General features: G+C 37.6%; 1 protein-coding gene across 1 annotated transcript in view; it reads left to right on the top strand.

Moving 5' to 3' along the window:
* FAAH2 (fatty acid amide hydrolase 2) overlaps positions 1-11,920 on the top strand; it is a 103,830-nt gene extending 91,910 nt beyond the window's left edge. Inside the window, exons 9-10 of the mRNA XM_075212895.1 lie at positions 8,428-8,622; positions 11,520-11,920. Coding sequence (XP_075068996.1) covers positions 8,428-8,622; positions 11,520-11,695 — 371 coding nt within the window. The 3' untranslated portion in view covers positions 11,696-11,920. The remainder of the gene's footprint in view (positions 1-8,427; positions 8,623-11,519) is intronic.
* Positions 11,921-18,387: the final 6,467 nt, after the last annotated feature.

Below are 18,387 nucleotides of genomic sequence, written 5' to 3'. Positions count from 1 at the left end.
CAATATAGCTATATTGTGCACAGAATTCCCTTGACACAAGGATTTATATATTGTGTTTTTCAGAGAGCCGGACTATCGTTTCTTTTGAAACCAATTAATTTTCTTCTGATTAACTTAAAACTTTTGTTTGTACATGTGGTAAGGAATATACATTGTAAGCTCCACTAGGGCAGTGACTGGTTTGCATAATTTAAAACATTATTATCTGTATGTAGGCACTATATAAAGAATACAATAATACAGATTTGTTAATCGGCGCTCCGTATTCTATCAAACAAGGTGGTAGTAGTAAAAGTGTCATTATGGACCATAAAGTTTATACAACCTCAATGCAGACTTCAGATTCCATATGTAAAAGAAAAAATATCATATATATAGTGAAGTAACTTCAGGAAAATTCCTAAAAAAAAAAAAAAAAGGTCAAAGGACAGTTCCATAACATGGTAGATTCATAGTTAAATAAAATATTTCTTGTAGCCTCTCATAGTATTATACTTAGATCAATGAGTAGTTAAAGTTCGAGTTCAGTATAGGGTCTTTCTCTTCTCTTCCTCTTTCCGATTTTTTTCCTCAGAAAATAGGAGACAAAGAGGACAAAGGCAGATTACCCTTTTAAAATACCCTATTAATATAATATATCTAAAATCGTGTATATCCCATAAAAGAAGGTATTATTGATAACCGACAATCTTCCTACTAGATTCTCTACTTTTAAACAGCACATAACAAGATAATAAGTCCAGTTCTGTTACATCCAGTCTTGTATGCACAATTGTTCCAGGAGAGGAGTGGTCAGGAGGAAATCCAACACCTAATTTTATATAGGCCAATGCGTTTCGATCTTAGCATAGATCTGTATCAAGGTTAAGGATGTATCCAGTATGAGCTGCTATGTATAATGGTGATGTTCCAATCAGGATCCTTCGTTTCTATAACATTATTAATACAAGAATAGTATCATAGATGCCAATATTCAATGGCTTCATACAAAAATATACCTTTACATATGTCATAATCCTCAAAATATAAAAGGTTTCACAGATAAACTTACATGATCTTCGAAAGGTTGCCATAGCAACCGTTTATGCTGGCCACTTCATTCACCAAATTATTTCAAACTGTATATTTCCCATATTATATATATTTCAGTTGCCTGACTGTTAGCCATTAGAGGTTCTACACCATATAATATATCACATAAACTAGCAATAAAAACAAATTGCTATAGTACCCACCTTCGTTACCGGAAGTGATTCAGTCATATGATCTCCCTTATATTTGTAAACAACTCTAATAAAACATTCATTTACCATGACACTTAGTTAAAAACAGAAGGTAAAAATAATATGGACAAATGGATATTGCTAATAATCCATCGTGTGCACTGAACACACTGCCTACTTACTGTTCAAATAAAGCGTTGCCATAGCAACTGTTATAACCATTCGTGAATCTCCCTTACACTCTTACTTTACAGAAACATCATATTTATCAGCAATTTAAATCCTAAATAGTGAATGAAACCATACAAAAAGATAATATTACTAATAAATATTGATTCCACATAATGCACTTGCCACTTCCAAATCGCACAGTGCCATAGCAGCCAATCATAATGGGACAAACCCCGTTATTGCAATATTATCATACTACCAAATTTAATTAAAGGTTATTATAGGAAGTCGTGTAGGCAGTTCTCTCTACACTTCTTTTGGGCTCTGTAAGATTCTCCTGGTATTTGACTTCTCCTTGACAGACTATCCCATCGGATCCTCCCCTGTGTACTACGCTTGTCCGCATGGTCTGACCACGGCTTTCCAGACTATCCGACTACTTCAGTCTTTCTCGCTGAGGGCCCTCATGGAGAACCACGACCTGCTCATCTCTCACAGCTAAATCCAAACTCCCTCGCGTGAAGACCAGAGCCGTATTAGACTCTGCACCTCCAGACAGTGTTGCGTAAATTTCAGCAGATAGCTCCAGTTTCCTGACACAGACTGAGAGCTAAATGAAGCTTGTAACTATTTTTCTAGCAACCAGGTGAATCAGTGAACTGCAGGAATGGTCCTACACATAGTAGTAGCAGTAATTTTACAGATGATACATCAAACAAACAAACAAGAGAACTCCTATCTCTTAACATAAAGATAGATAGGTAGATATCCTTATTTGAACTGGAAATAGTGGCCCCCTATAAGGCCTAGTTTTTGATGGTTCTCATGTAGTATGAGTAGACAATAAAGTTCAACCAACTCTTATTAGCATAAGCACAAACAAAGTCTGTTTTTCCAATCTGATGTCATTCAGTGTATTACTATTACTAAGCATGAAAAAAGCTATGTAATACACTGAATATTGGTAGGTAGAGCAAGTAATGACATGTGTTTACTATGGTAATACACATTGCCACCTCTCGCATTTGAATGGCAGACTAAAGCATCGGTATCCCTAGCCTTGATAACAGCTATGTAATGCTGCATGACGGTAGAGGGAGACAGTAAGTACACGTGTTCACTATGGCCATCACATATCCAGCTCTCATCTCTCAGGTAAAAGAAGCATTTGTTATTATGGTGTTTCTGAGCAGCTCTGTGATTCACTTAATATAGATAGGGAGATGAATCTGGTATGTGTTATTAACAATCTGCTTTACCACTGCAAAGGTGCGCCAATACATTATAGCTATCTTTTATTGCTATAGAGGAATGGCACACTCTGTTCTGTTGTATTTTCATATTTGCATGTCACCATGTTTCAGTTGACTAATGCTTTAAACTGTATTGTCTGTCAAGTGAATTGACCAATGACAGAATGCCCTTGTGAGGTATAAATCTTTGACATTGCATGGTTCAAGCAAAGCTGCCAACTACAGTATTCTTACAGACTGCACAACTGTCTTCTATTTTACTATCACTACATAAATGAGAGAATTCTCTCGCTTCACATCAAATATAAATGTGTTTTAAATAAAATATGATGTGATCACACATTTATTTTTGTTAAAATGGTGGGTGCTTTCTCATGATAAAGTGTGATTGACTGAGCAGGACTGATGTAGGGATAGAGATGTCATAGAGATATTGTGAAGTTTACCAGTTTCTACGGGGACCCCATTCTACGTATGACTCCATACCATTGCAACCACTACCCATTGTAGACAAACCTTTTCAGAGAGTTGCAATGGACATAGTGGGTCCCCTCAAAAGTTCCAGGGAAGCTGTTTACTCTGTGTCAATTATGCCACCAGAAACCCTGTCATACATAGACGAAGAGCACGTTGCGCAGGCCCTGATGGACATTTTTGGTAGTGTAGGATTCCTGCAAGAGATCCTCACCAACCAGGGTACGGCATTTCAGACGGAGTTGATGCAAACTTTGAGGAACCGATTTGGGGTAAAGCCAATGTGGACTATTTCCTATCATCCGCAAACCAATGGAATGTTCAAGCTGTTTAACGGAACACTCAATCAATTATTACAGGCGTACATATAGTTCAAATGTGGAAACTGGGAAAAGTCCTTGCAGTAACTTCTGTTTTCTTATTGAGGTGCCACAAAACTAGGTTTTTGCCATTCAAGCTACTGTACGAAGGTGCAGTGTGAGATCCCTTAGAATTAATATGTGAGAATTGAGAACTTAACATAGAGGTCCCCAAGATCCCTGCCATTGAGTATGTGGTCAAGCTCTGTAAAAAGATGGCCCAACTAATGGACTTATCCCAAGTGAACCTACGGGAGAAATGGGCAGTGCAACAGCAGGCATACAACCAGGGAACTAGCCAGCAGGAATTAACAGCAATTCAAGCAGTGATGGTGATAGTCCCAGCGAGGACAGATAAATTACAGGCTACATGGGCCCAACACTTACATTCCTGCTGTTAAGGGGGCAATGACAGGAGCCGGCGGCTGTAGAATGTTTTTTAGGAAAGCTTTTATATTCTACAGCTGGCGTCTCCTTGCATTGCCCCCTTAACAGCAGGAATGTAAGTGTGGTGCTTCAAAGTGACGTATATCTGTCTGCTAGCCTGTTCTTCTCTCACAATTGTTGCCTGTCAGTACAAAGACACACTCTTTGAAAAGGTATGTCAGCAATGAGAGCTTTCACCATTACCATGTCGGGGTAAGTCTTGTCAGGATTTTAGGATTCGCTGTAATGACTACCACCGGCCTGAATGTACCTCTCCTTGTAAAGGTTAACCGTAATTAACAGTTACTGCTACCTTCATCGTTTACCCAAAATCTTGACATTAAATTATGGACATTGTTGCTGAGTTTCTGGGCACTCATCTGTCTGTGAATTACTGCAATAAATTACATTTATTTTCACCGTTACCATTTGCCTGTGTGTGCCAAAGTACACACTAGAGGATACCAGCTCTGGTATCTTCACACCCTTCATATTCAGGTTCAGGTGTAGCGGTTAGGGGTGTATAATGTGTATATTGATTGGGAGATAGGAAACCCCTGTCTAGTACCATTGCTTAATTGAAACACTGATTAATTTAGCCTATTGGTCAAAACAGCATAAGAGGGTATATGATATGGTGCTTGTATGCTTTGGGTACTATATGGCGATGGTGAATCTGTCGACAATCAGACTGTTGACACCAAAATGTCGAGATGGGTTTTTGGGGTGTTAATCTCTGAGGGTTTTTTGTTTTTTAATCGATTTTGTGCTGGACCTGCTGGCTGTATTGCCGGCCTGTCCGACAACTGTAGTGCCGCTGGCATTGGGATTGCCCTTTGAATGTGGACATTGTGACTGTCGACATTACTACTGTCTACAGTCACACTGTTAACATTTTAAACAAGTCTACAGAATGAATCTCTCGACAGTTTGACTATTGTTATTTTTGTGTCGACAGATTCGCCATTACTCTTGAAGCCAAATTGTTTTAGTGTTTGAACTCACTATCTACGAGTTACAATAGACTATTCAGTTGGTCTCTTATGGGAAATTACTGTAAAATTATTATTTTCCCTGATTTAAATTATATGGATTTGGGTATTGTCAGTTTTTCAATAGGAATATGAGAGCATATGTAGCAGCAAATTAATTATATACAAGTCACATGGAGTCATTCTTGATACACAGATAGTAATGTTTTAGTTTAATAGAGATATAGGCAACAAAACAAATGCAGTCAAAGACTGCACATTTAATCCACTTTATTTTCACTTTACAAGCACTTTCACTTTATTAGTTCAATATTGTATTTTTTATATTATAAAATATAAATTTATATTATATATTATAATATTGCTACTTTTCATGAATCAGAACTTATCTATATTTGAATGACAATCCGTAAAGGTTATGCATGTTATTATTTAGAACATCCCAAGTGCCCCAGTAGAAGACATCCTTTCTTTTCCTTTAAATAGTGAATCAGACAGGAAGGTAAAACATGCATCCTAAGTAGAATCTATTAGTTACATGGAGAAATGCGTCTCTTATGAATTATGTAATTTGGAATAAAGTTCACTGATACGTGTGTCCCAACTTCCCAAAAGGGAATTATCACATAAGGATACGAGAACACTAATGTTTAAAAGTCATTCTTGTGCAATCTGCAATACATGACAAAGGGTAAAATGAAAATAAATCCCTGCATAAATAGAAAATCACACCCAAATAAGAGTAATCAAAGTGCTGTGTCTAAAAACTATTTTTCTGATCGCTCATAACATGAATAACCACAGTTCAGCATGTAGCGATTATTCAAATACTAGTGTCAAACCTTGTAACAAGTGTAACCATTATAAAATAAAAGTATGTTCCGGTGTTATGCAGCTGTCTCAAAAGGTTCAATAAAAGTTTGCAGTCCAACCTCATAAAGTAGTTTGTTTCTTTGTTAATTTCATCTTATATCTTCCATCAGGTTGTCCATTTCCATTGTAATTAAGTGTAGGTGCATTATACGGCTTTTTTAAGATCAAGAATACAGGATCAGGGTTAGTGCTCAGAGGAATGGAGAAGATTTTTTTTTTACAGGCTGTTGCCTATTAATCCTTGTAGGAGAGATTGTCCTCCCCTCCCTTTAAAGGGCTTATATATTTGGTATTATATTTGGGACTGGTGCTGCCTACACCTTTCCGAAAGAATGATGTTTGGTTTTGTATGTTAGTTCAATTTGTATAAATCTTTAAGTGCCAATTTCTGTACCAGTTCTAACAACATCACTAAATGTATAATTGTAACTTTGTTTCTTGATTAAAGATGCGTGTGAAAAATGCACTGTACTTTTACTCTAAGTTAGCCATACATGTTTTCATCCTTTGACTGTAATGGTACTTGTGTCTCTCTGATGTTGGTTACACAATATTATCAAATTATCAATCTCCATATGCTAGTGTTGCAAAATTAAATTCATAAGGCTCTGTAATGGTTTTTCTTATGGATCATATGCTGTTAAAGTGGGATGAGTTCTCTAATTCATTTTAATTAATCCCAAAAGTATTGACAGTTGCATAACACTAGAACATACTCCTTATTTTATAAATGTTACACTTGTTACAAGCTTTGACACAAATGTTTGAATAATCGCTACATGCTGGACTGTGGTTCTTCATGTTGTGACATAGTTTTTAGACGCAGCACTTTGATTGCTCTCTGGGAGTCAGCTTGTAATATACAGCATTGTGTGAGAGTCACTGGAATGTAACATTTTTGCCTGCAGCCCACTGAAAGCGAAAGGGCACAGACTACATTTCAAGCATATGATGCTCAAGGGTTATAGTTGAATTTAGCGCAGTGTGGTTTGGGAGGGGGGTCCCTCTGATAGTTTGAGTAAAGAAAAGTTGTTAATGGTTTGTGGGCAGAGCTAACAGTTTATAATTGTGCTCTTGATTAAAGACCTGAAAAGCAGTATTGTTGAGGGAACCAGGTTACTGGTTATTGGCCTAGCATATACTTCATTTAATGTTGGATACATTTGATGTTTGCAACTGTTTTGTGTGTGGGTTAGGCATCTGATCTCACTATAGGCAGAAAGGGAACGTTTTATGTTACAGCCAGACAGGATTAATATTTATTTTGTTGTTACTTTATTTTTGTTGCTCATTCATTTAGGGCACAATAAAACTAGCTGCATGCCAGTTGTACCCAAACTACTAGACCTGTGTCACTCCTGGTGGCTGCTGTATTAACATCTGCCATCATCTATCCCATGAACCCAGTTGCGGAGCTCCTGAAACACATGTACCACAAGATGAAAAATCCTGCTTTAATCTTGTTTGTTCAAGACAAATTCCTTAACATTAGTTAAGTACTGTTTACATTTAAGGTGGACAAAATGCTGCTATTACTTTGTGTCATGTGCAAGCTAATTTCTAGGCATAAAACGGCAAATATGTGTTTGTGAATTTAATTCCTAGTAATATTGTGACATAGCTCCGAGGAGCTGTTTGATTATATGAAACTCCTGTTCTCCCAAGATGGTGCTGGTAGATAAGAGCTCAGTCCATGGTTACGGACTAGCACCTTGTATCATTTGGCAGGTCACAAAATAGAAGCCTTTGAAATATCTCTTTTAGAACAGTGATATTCAGCTGCTGAGACAGGCAGTTGTGTTATATGTTAATGTCAAATTCAAGCTGACTAGGGTCACAGGAAAATATCACATCATATTTTCTCCAATATCGTACTTAGAGTAGGCAGACAAAGGGGAACTTATGACCTGTTGTGTGGAGGCAAAATCATTCTGGTGAGAAGTTGGGACAGGGTGCTTAAAACCTGACTTAGAATCTGTTGTCCACAGGGGTCATAAAACACTAATTTGCATTTACACGGACCTTTCAGCTTTGACATCACAGGAAGGGGTGCTGTGGGCTCTGCAGCATGGTTTTAAATCTGGCCTGTGACCCTAAGGATTTGTTAACTTTTTTGGGAGTCAATCTGATATTGAAGAGTGTCCCATTTTCTGCTGCTCCTAGCAACAGAACTTGATAAATCGTGAGTTATCAATTCTGCGTTTATCCTTTTTATGTTACAAGAAACCATTGCATTATATATTTGTGTGTCATTTATGTTAATTGTTTTATCTTAAGCATTCTGGATGTATTTTCCATATTGAATTACACTTAATAAGTTAACTGTGTTCTTACGAATTCACTGAACAGTTTGGTTAAAGAGCTACATAGTTGAACCAGGGAAGAACAGTGTGGTTTATTTTAACTCTTGATTAAAGTAAATTCTAAGAAATTAATTCTGAGGGAGAACCTAAATAACACTGTCAGCTCTTAACAAAAAAACATGTTGGTGGTATTATTGGTAATGCAAAGCTAGTGTGTGGCATAGATATAGAAGGATTTAATCATTATAGACAGACCAGGTGGTGGTTTATGATTAACCCCTTGTCACACACACATCACGCAGGCTCAGGTGAGTGTTGATCGTGACACTTTTGTTTTTTTTTCTTTAATGCAGGTCTGGCTCTCACTGAGAATTTGGCTAATCTAAATACTCAAGGTAATGCGAAAATGGTAAAGAAAGCTAAAAACCTAAAAGAGGAAATAAATTCATTACTTGGGAATGACGGAATTCTTCTCTACCCTTCGCACCCCAAGATCGCACCAAAGCACCATGAACCTCTTGCAGTGCCATTCAATTTTGCATATACTGGTTAGTACCTATATTGTTGATTCTGAAGCATATTATGGAATGTTGAGATGTGGTAGAACCAGACCAGCACTTAGGTGCCCTCCTATTAAAGAGTATATTTGACTTACATCTCACTGGTCAGTTCCACTTTTAACAGAGGTAGCTTACTAAACAAGTGGTCACTCTGCAATAAGCATTTTATGCCAGGTAAAGTTCATCTATAAGCAGGATGGTGAGACACAGGATGTTGCTATGGGAAGTCTTTTTGCACACTGTAGCTGTTGCCTCATGTATAATGGAAACTAATTGTTAGCCTGCAGATCTAATGTTGGGAGCTCTAGTCATGGGTCCTGGTAATGCATGCATGTTTATCTCTAGTGTTTTTTGTGGTCACCACATCTACTTGTAATAAGCAATATCAGGTGGTAATACAACTGAAATCACATTGTAGTAAGAGGAGCAAATAGTTTTGGATGCACTAAAGAGGACACGTGGTGAAGACTTGTCCAGGTCAAATTTGTTCATTGACATTCAGAAGAGGGAGGAGAACACCATATTAAAGATACCCCATCCCTTTAGTGAAGTGTGTATTAAATGTTTATCCTTATCAGGTTTCCCTGACTGATTATGTATATTTAAAACCTTTTAAGAATGCCTGCCAGGGCTGTACAAATACACCATGCCTGCAAAATAGGAGAGATCTCGAACAGTCCAGAGCGGCAGTAATACTGTAACTGCTAGGCTTGGAATGTTATACTTTTGAACATAAACTGTGCAGGCAGAGGGAGGTGAATAACATATTAGAGATACCCCAACCCTTTAGTGAAGCGTGTATTAAATGTTTATCCTTATTAGGTTTCCCTGACTGATTATATATATTTAAAACCTTTTAGGAGTGCCTACCAAGGCTGTACAAATACACCTTGCCTGCAACATATAAGCAATGAATGATGCTCTGGCTTTGATGAATAAGGGAGTAATAATCTATATCAATAGGAGTTTGAATTAGAGGCATACAGGAGTTTTATACAATAGATAGCGGTGCGCCATAGCAGTGTGAAACAGCTACTCTTAACAGTTGTTTAGATAACTGGTTTACACTTACAATATTCACTTTTTAATTATTTCGCTAATTTAATTTGTTTTTAAATATACTAAAATAAATTTTTAGACACCACTAAAAATATTTTAATGTATACCAATAAAGTGTGAAATATATATGTTTTAAAAATGTTGGAACTAAACTGCCCCATTGTACACATTTTCCTTCTCCCCCTTACTTTTTTTCATTGACATTCAGTGTCAGATGCTCTTATTTGTTTAATATGTGTTTTTTTTTTTTGTTTTTTTTTGTTCTTCCTTTGAATGCATTTGTAACAGATTATTTCTTTTGGACTGCTTTTGGATGATTTTTATTTTTAACAAAGTGCCTTCAGTCAATGTCTAAAAGTGCTTTCCAGTGCATGTTGTTCCACAGTTGTGGGCAGTAGTTCCTTGATAGGTTATGAAAAAAGTGCTGGAAAAGCGCTGCTCAAAGTCACACGCAAAATTTTCCATCTGTGCTGCAATTTTCACACAAATTTTGCTGAGCAGGCACTTCCAGTGAATTGGATGAAACTTCAGGTGCACTAATTTCATGGAAAAATATTTTTTTTTTGCTGGATTGAATGGGCCCCTATGAGTTGAACACAAGGTTATGCTAAAACATACTTGCAAAAATTTGTCTGCGCACTTGCGTCCAAATCGAAGATACACCAGTATTTGTTATAAACAATTGTCTACTGCATACATGCGTCTGGAACAAAGATGCATCACTCATCATTGCCGTCTTCCATGGACCAAGCTATTGGTTAGGAGAAGAATAATTATGACCTGCAAGTGTCTCTTTCATTGTAAAAAAAAAAAGGTTATAATTTAAAAAAACAGCACTAGACTGATTGGTTCCCACTAAAACGGGGCAACAAGTATCGGTTCCCCTGCTAAAGTGCAAACTACCCCCCTTCGCTGACCAGGCTGTCTATAGTTTCCCTGATGGTATGAACAATCAGTGGCATGTAGTATTGATAGATTTAGAGTAAATATGCGAGAGAGCAATTGCAGAAGTGATTGTTAAGAGACAATTTCTACTGTGTGGTAAAGAGTGGGAGCAGGTTCAGTGGTAGTATACAAGGGAATACATCGATAAAAACAGTGGAGAAAAACTGGGAACAGGTAATGTATAAATTGTGGGAAAACTGAAGGCAGACTGTCTCTGGAAACATCGGGATAGAAGGAAGACACAGTGCAGATACACTTTAGGGAAAGACTATAAGATAAAGACACTGTATGTCAAACCAAAATAATTATAGTTATTAGATAGTAGACAGAGGTTTACGAGATTAAGGATGGGGAGACTGGGACAAAGCTAGAGGATAAATGGAAAGTCAATTTTTTTAAATAAAGATATGTATTGTTGCTGGTAGTTGTAGAACCATAGCAGTTTTTATACCACATGTTCCTCCGTTCACCATTTCATTATGCATCGTCCTGTCCACAGCAGCAGAATATCTTGCTTACACATTGCCCAATATCTGAAAATCTACAAGAGAATACTGTCGTATTGTATTGTATTTACTAACCTTTCTCAAAAATACAAAGCTACCCTAAAATCATGTCAACTACCAGACATTCATACATTGTCTAACTTGATCTAAACAGATAAATGCAGATTGGTTGCTTGGTTTTAGTGCATATTTGCACCTTTGAGCTATGTAAATAACCCTCATTGTCTAGTCATGTTTGTTAACTATTTCTTGTTCAACCCGTACTGTTTGTCATACACACTTGCTATTATATTATTAAAAGTAGACCTAACAAACACTATATTGGAAATAAGTCTCACATCTTTTCTCCGCTTTTTCTCCACTTTTTCTCCACAGGTATATTTAATGTTTTAGGACTTCCGGTCACTCAGTGCCCATTGGGGCTTTCTAAATCTGGTCTGCCCTTGGGGATACAAATAATCTCTTCTCAGTATAATGACCATCTAACTTTGGCACTTGCGCAACACCTAGAAAAGGCTTTAGGAGGTTGGAAACCACCAGGAAGTACTTAATATCTCATTCATGACAAACCAGAACTGTTCTTCATTAAAAGTAATTTTTAGGGTTGACAGAATTGTTAATCACATAAAAATAAAATTATGAAGTTTGTTTAATATTGTTTGATAGAAAAGGAATAATAATGCAATTCTTTATAAAGACAGAATTTAAACTAATTTAATGTGCTTGCCTGTTGTAACCTATTTTGAAAAAAATAAATAAAAAATAACTAACTTTCACTGGCATTGCTGTACATAAGAACAACTGTGGGATATCTTGGCATTGAAATAACTATAACACTAGGCCTAAAATAGGCCTATATACCAAATTGAGACCTCCTTTTGTTTACTTGTTCATGGTTGATGCTGCTGTCATACTTTTAAAGCAATTATGTTAAGAGGCATCCTATTTAGCAAATATATGCAATGCTTGAGCTAGGAATAAAAACATCTTATTGCTTTTGCCTGTTTTTCCCATTGGTTCATAGGTATTCAATAAAAACTGACATTCCTGCTTCTGTTTTTATCAGTCAGTTTAACAATGCTCAACAGTGGTACTGTGGTCATAGTCTTTAATATAGACTTAAGGCTTTAATTTAAGGCTTTCCTAAGGGGGACATTAATTGCTGGCATAGCTGAAATTAAAAAGTCGTCCAGACAAAAAGAACAGATATTAGAGAAAAAGTGTAAATCCTTAGAAGCACAATACATTGCGGACAAAACTGAGGTTGCAAGGGGAACATGGCAGTTGGCCCAGAGAGAGTGGGTAGAGTATGTATTTGAGAAATCCAAACGTAAATTTCTGTTTTCTAAGCATGTACGATATGCAGAGGACGATAGAAATGGTAGCTTCCTGGCTTATCTGACAAGGGCGGAGAGGGCAGATGCAGCAGTACCGGTTATCTGTAATGACAGTGGGGTTAAGAAGTATCTGATGCCTGATATTGTTGAGGTATTTCATAAATATTACACGAATACATATAAGTCACAGGTCAGATATGACATGGATACGTTACAGCAGTATTTGAATGGTATCTCCCTTCCTGTCCTCTCCGATTATAGCAGGGAGTTTTTGGACTCACCCTTTACTCTTGAAGAGATTGATATAGCTATTATGTCATTCCCTAATGGTAAAGCCCCTGGAGTAGATGGAATCCCAATTGAATTATATAAAAAACACCGGCCCTTTTTTGTGTCTAGGTTGTTGGATACATTCAGCGAGCTGGGTGAGATTGGCGCTCTTTCCCCTTCAATGGCAGAGGCAATAGTGGTGGTGCTGCCTAAGTCAGGGAAATATTTGTTGTACCCTGAGTCCTACCGCCCGATTTCACTTTTGTGAAATGATGTTAAGATTCTAGCAAAATTACTGGCTTTGAGGTTAAGTAGAGTGGTGCTGGAATTAATTCATCTGGATCAGACGGGATTTATGCCGGGCAAGTCCACGTCTATCAATCTTAGAAGGCTGTATACTCTCCTGCAGGTGCTGTCACCCTCTTCTGAGAGCGAAGTTGTGGTGTCCTTGGACGCAGCCAAGGCGTTTGACTCGGTGGAGTGGCCATACCTGTGGGAGGTATTGTCCCGATTTGGAGTGGGCCCGGAATTTATAAAATGATTTAAACTTTTGTATTCCCATCCAGTGGCGCGGGTCTGTGTCAATGGGCATCTTTCTCAACAATTTCAATTAGAGCGGGGTACTAGACAGGGATGCCCGTTGTCTCCGGCCCTGTTTGCATTAGCAATAGAGCCGCTGGCCTGTAAGATCCGGCATGATAGAGAAATTGTGGGACTTAGATCAGAGCACAGAGAGGATAAGGTGGCATTATATGCAGATGATATGCTGTTGTTCCTTTCAGATCACGACACTTCCCTAAAACATTTGCTGCGGGTGGTTGATGGATTTGGGTTTTTTCCGGCCTAAAAATTAATTGGGATAAATCTAGCGTGTTCCCTCTGGGATGGGAGTGTCCCGTGACAATGCCAGAAGGCTTACAGTTAAAATGGGCATCGAAATTCAAATACTTGGGAATATGGATCTCTAATACCCCTGCTGAATATGTAGAACTTAATTTGCAGCCCCAGATCAAATACATTAAAGAAAAAACTCATGTATGGAAGAAGCTCCCACTTTCTGTCTCCAGTAGGATAAATTTAATTAAGATGGTGCAGCCAAAGTTTTTATATATACTCCAGCAGTCACCTGTATATATTCCACCCTCCATTTTCCGATGCATTGATAGCTATTTGATTTCATTGGTTTGGGGAGGGGGAAGGGCTAAGGTCAAGCTCAGCTCGCTGTATAGATCCAGATCTTCTGGTGGATTTGCACTTCCTAATTTGAAATTATATTATTTTGCCTCTCAATTGGTCCACCTTAAGGCATGGGTTTCGGACCCCGATTACCATGAGCTACATTGAGTGTTGGTACACCAATTTAATTCTAATCACACTCCCTTACAGTCACTGCTGGCGGGGCGGCTTGGTATGCGGGCTCCTCCGCTCCTGATTCAGGCAGTAAAGGTTTGGACAATCTGTAATAAAATAATGAAACAAACTGACATTGATCCATATACTCCTATCTGGGGGGGCAAAGAAATTTAAGAAGTTGAATACAGTGAAGAGGGCCAGGGAGTGGTCTCGGTTGGGTGTGGTGTCGGTAGGTCAGCTTTATGATATAAATGTATTTAAATCCTTCGAACAGTTGGTTGGGGAATTCTCTGTACCCAGAACAATGTTTTATTCTTACCTTCAGTTATGACACGCCCTAGACACACAATTTAAAGGGGAGACTTTGGTGTTTGGGGTGGATCCACTGAGGAAACAATTACAGGCCTTGGGTTATAGAGGTCTGATCTCTCGAATGTATTCATATCTTCTGTATGACTCCACTGCAGATGATTTGGATGGTTTGAGGAATCAGTGGGAAATAGATATTGGTCCTTTATCAGACAAGGAGTGGGAAATGGTTACAGACAGTACTAAAGGTTATACTTCATCATTAAAATTTCAACAAATACAGGTGTTTATCTTACACAGGGCCTACTTTACCCCTATTAGATTGGCAAAATTTCGCCCGGATGCTACCCCTAACTGTCCGAAATGCAATTCGATCAATGCTAACTTTTGGCACCTTCTATGGGAGTGTTCATGTATACAAATCTTCTGGCGAAGGATCAGGAGATGTATTCAGGTTACTGGAATTGAAGTGTCTCTTAGTTCACCGGCCACTTGTCTCTTTGGGCTCCGATTGAAGGGGAAAGTTAATAAACTGACAAAAATGTACATTTCACAGTTATTGATGTTGGCTAAGGTCTGTATAGCGAGGCTGTGGTTGGCCCCGACGAGTCCCACGGTTAAAAATTGGAAAGCACTGGTCAATACCACCATAAGGCACGAGAGATTTGTTTATACTAGCAGACAGGCTCTGAAAGAATTTGAGAATATATGGAACAGATGGTTAGAGTCTCCATTCTATCCTATGTCATCTAGTACAGATGCTCTATCTACTTAAATGTATGGCTACCGCAGTTCTTATAATGAGTATCTGAGTCCATGTAATAAACCCTGCATGTGTAACATACTTATGTATAAGCATTTACGATGTATGATCCTGAATGAATATAGCACATTTATTACTATTATGCTTTAATGTAATCTTGTAAATTCCGTCATTTAATTCTGATATGTATGCGATTGTTTTTCTTTTCTTTTTGTTGTTTAGTATGTTTATATCTTAAAAAATTTCAATAAAAATACTGGATTTAAAAAAAACAATGCTCAACAGTGGTACTGTGGTCATAGTCTTTAATAGAGACTACAGATACAATTCTCTGCAGCTTTTTAAGTTTATAGGTTGAAAACTAGCTGAGGTCAGGGGAAGCTGCAAAGGTTTGAAGTTGGATAAATTATCAAGAAGGGATATGAGTAAAAATGATGAATCTATAAAGGCGCTGGGACAATACCAGAAGCAACAGGAACAGTGAAACGCTGGCTGCTAATGCATGCAAACATATTTTTCATGCAGTTATGAGAACTTTGTGCATAGGAGTTTGATGATTAATTCTGCCCAAAGAGACACACATTTTTATCACCACGCTTAATATGCTTATTACTTAGTGCCTAGTTTCCAATACAATAAGCAGGAAAACAACAAGGTTCTTCCGTGACCCCATAGGCCAGGGAGAGAGCATGGACTAGGCTACCTATGTCCTCTCATCCAGTCAAGACCATGCTGCACAGCAGGGGACTGTGAGATGTAAAGAAAGACTGCCTGGAAGAGAGCGTAGTGTATGTGTATGCTGAGAACATGACCTGGCTGTCCGCTTAATAGCACGTTATATTACAGTATGTGCTATCTACCAAAGGAACTAATCCATGGAGGAACCCAGTTTTTCATGCTGATTGCGCATATTAATATGTAAAAAAGCAAAAGGTTGAACCTGGTGATGGTTTCTCTTTAAATACACAATATTTATGTAAGTCTTTGTTTTTCTCCTTTTTTTGTAAAAAACAAAAAAAAGTACTTGATTCTTTAATGACTAAAGTGGAAATTGGCTAGTACAATGTATGACCTGTACATGCAATATTTCAGTAAATATCCACTACATTTGTTTTAATCTACTAAAACTTTGTGCTCTCCCTAAAAGGGTTTTGTTTTTTATTTCAGGAAAAGGGTATTAAATAAAATGTTATTGTTTGCTTCTGATAGAGATCAATATTATGTTATTGTATGGTTAATGAACATGTGTTGAAAACTGGCTTCATGCTGAAGTGCAGAGAACTTCTATTATAACAATGTACTTCTGATTATTTTCAGTTTGTTTGATAGAGACTTAAAAAAAGAATTTAGCAAAAATGTGTTAAATGTTGTTAAAATTTTACAAGTGTTTTACTCTATACCATTATTATTGTATAATACAGATTTCCAAATCCAGACCTCATTGCCCCTAACAGTGCATTGTCACACCCACTTCAGAGCCACCCCCATAAATGGAAGCTACATTTGCCAGTTTATAGATACTCGTGCATATTGTAGAAACCATAAAAACATCACTTCAAAATCCAGTCTCCTCCTACAACATGAACACCCCTTTGATAAAATTACACTTCTGTTTTTTCCTCTTAAAATTTTGCTTGGTAACACTCATTTATGTACTAAATTAATTATAAGGATGCAACTTTGGGCCTGTCTCTATTTCATGTTTCACTTTTTTGTCTCTAAAAGTTTTTATTGCATTGTTCAAGGAACACTTTTCCACAAACCTGCATCTGGAGATGTATCCAACTGCAAGTTTGGGTTTCCATTAGGGATGTGCACCGGCGACTTTTGAGGTCTCGTGTTTTGTGTTTTGGATCCGGATTTTCATTATTTTTGGGGTTCGGATTTGTCTCGCAAAACACTTGACGAAAGGTCTCGGTTCGGATTTAAGGTTTTGGATTCGGATTTTATTTGGAAAAAACATAAAAAGTTTAAAAATCAAGTTTTTGGGCTTATTTTCACTCCTATGCTATTAGTAACCTCAATAACATTCAATAACAAGCATTTCCACTAATTTACAGTGTATTCTGAACACCTCACAATATAGTTATTAGTCCAAAACGTTGCAACGAGGTATCTTTCTGGACTGCGTAGAGGAGTGGGTCACCACAATATATATAATAAGAAAACCATCAACTTGTATGATTCGCACCAATAAATGTACCTGGACTGCGTAGAGGAGTGGGTCACCACAATATATATTAAAAACCCTGAACTTGTATGATTCGCACCAATAAATGTACCTGGACTGCGTAGAGGAGTGGGTCACCACAATATATATTAAAAACCCTGAACTTGTATGATTCGCACCAATAAATGTACCTGGACTGCGTAGAGGAGTGGGTCACCACAATATATATTAAAAACCCAGAACATGTATGATTCGCACCAATAAATGTATCTGGACTGCGTAGAGGAGTGGGTCACCACAATATATATAATAAGAAAACCATCAACTTGTATGATTCGCACCAATAAATGTACCTGGACTGCGTAGAGGAGTGGGTCACCACAATATAAATTAAAAACCCTGAACTTTTATGATTCGCACCAATAAATGTATCTGGACTGCGTAGAGGAGTGGGTCACCACAATATATATAATAAGAAAACCATCAACTTGTATGATTCGCACCAATAAATGTACCTGGACTGCGTAGAGGAGTGGGTCACCACAATATATATTAAAAACCCTGAACTTTTATGATTCGCACCAATAAATGTATCTGGACTGCGTAGAGGAGTGGGTCACCACAATATATATAATAAGAAAACCATCAACTTGTATGATTCGCACCAATAAATGTACCTGGACTGCGTAGAGGAGTGGGTCACCACAATATATATTAAAAACCCTGAACTTTTATGATTCGCACCAATAAATGTACCTGGACTGCGTAGAGGAGTGGGTCACCACAATATATATAATAAGAAAACCATCAACTTGTATGATTCGCACCAATAAATGTACCTGGACTGCGTAGAGTGGGTCACCACAATATATATTAAAAACCCTGAACTTTTATGATTCGCACCAATAAATGTACCTGGACTGCGTAGAGGAGTGGGTCACCACAATATATATTAAAAACCCTGAACTTGTATGATTCGCACCAATAAATGTACCTGGACTGCGTAGAGGAGTGGGTCACCACAATATATATTAAAAACCC

This window comes from Mixophyes fleayi, chromosome 5, assembly GCF_038048845.1.
Source record: "Mixophyes fleayi isolate aMixFle1 chromosome 5, aMixFle1.hap1, whole genome shotgun sequence".
Taxonomy (NCBI): domain Eukaryota; kingdom Metazoa; phylum Chordata; class Amphibia; order Anura; family Limnodynastidae; genus Mixophyes; species Mixophyes fleayi.
Note: the sequence above shows the minus strand (reverse complement) of the source record. Positions and strands in the feature narration are given on the sequence as shown.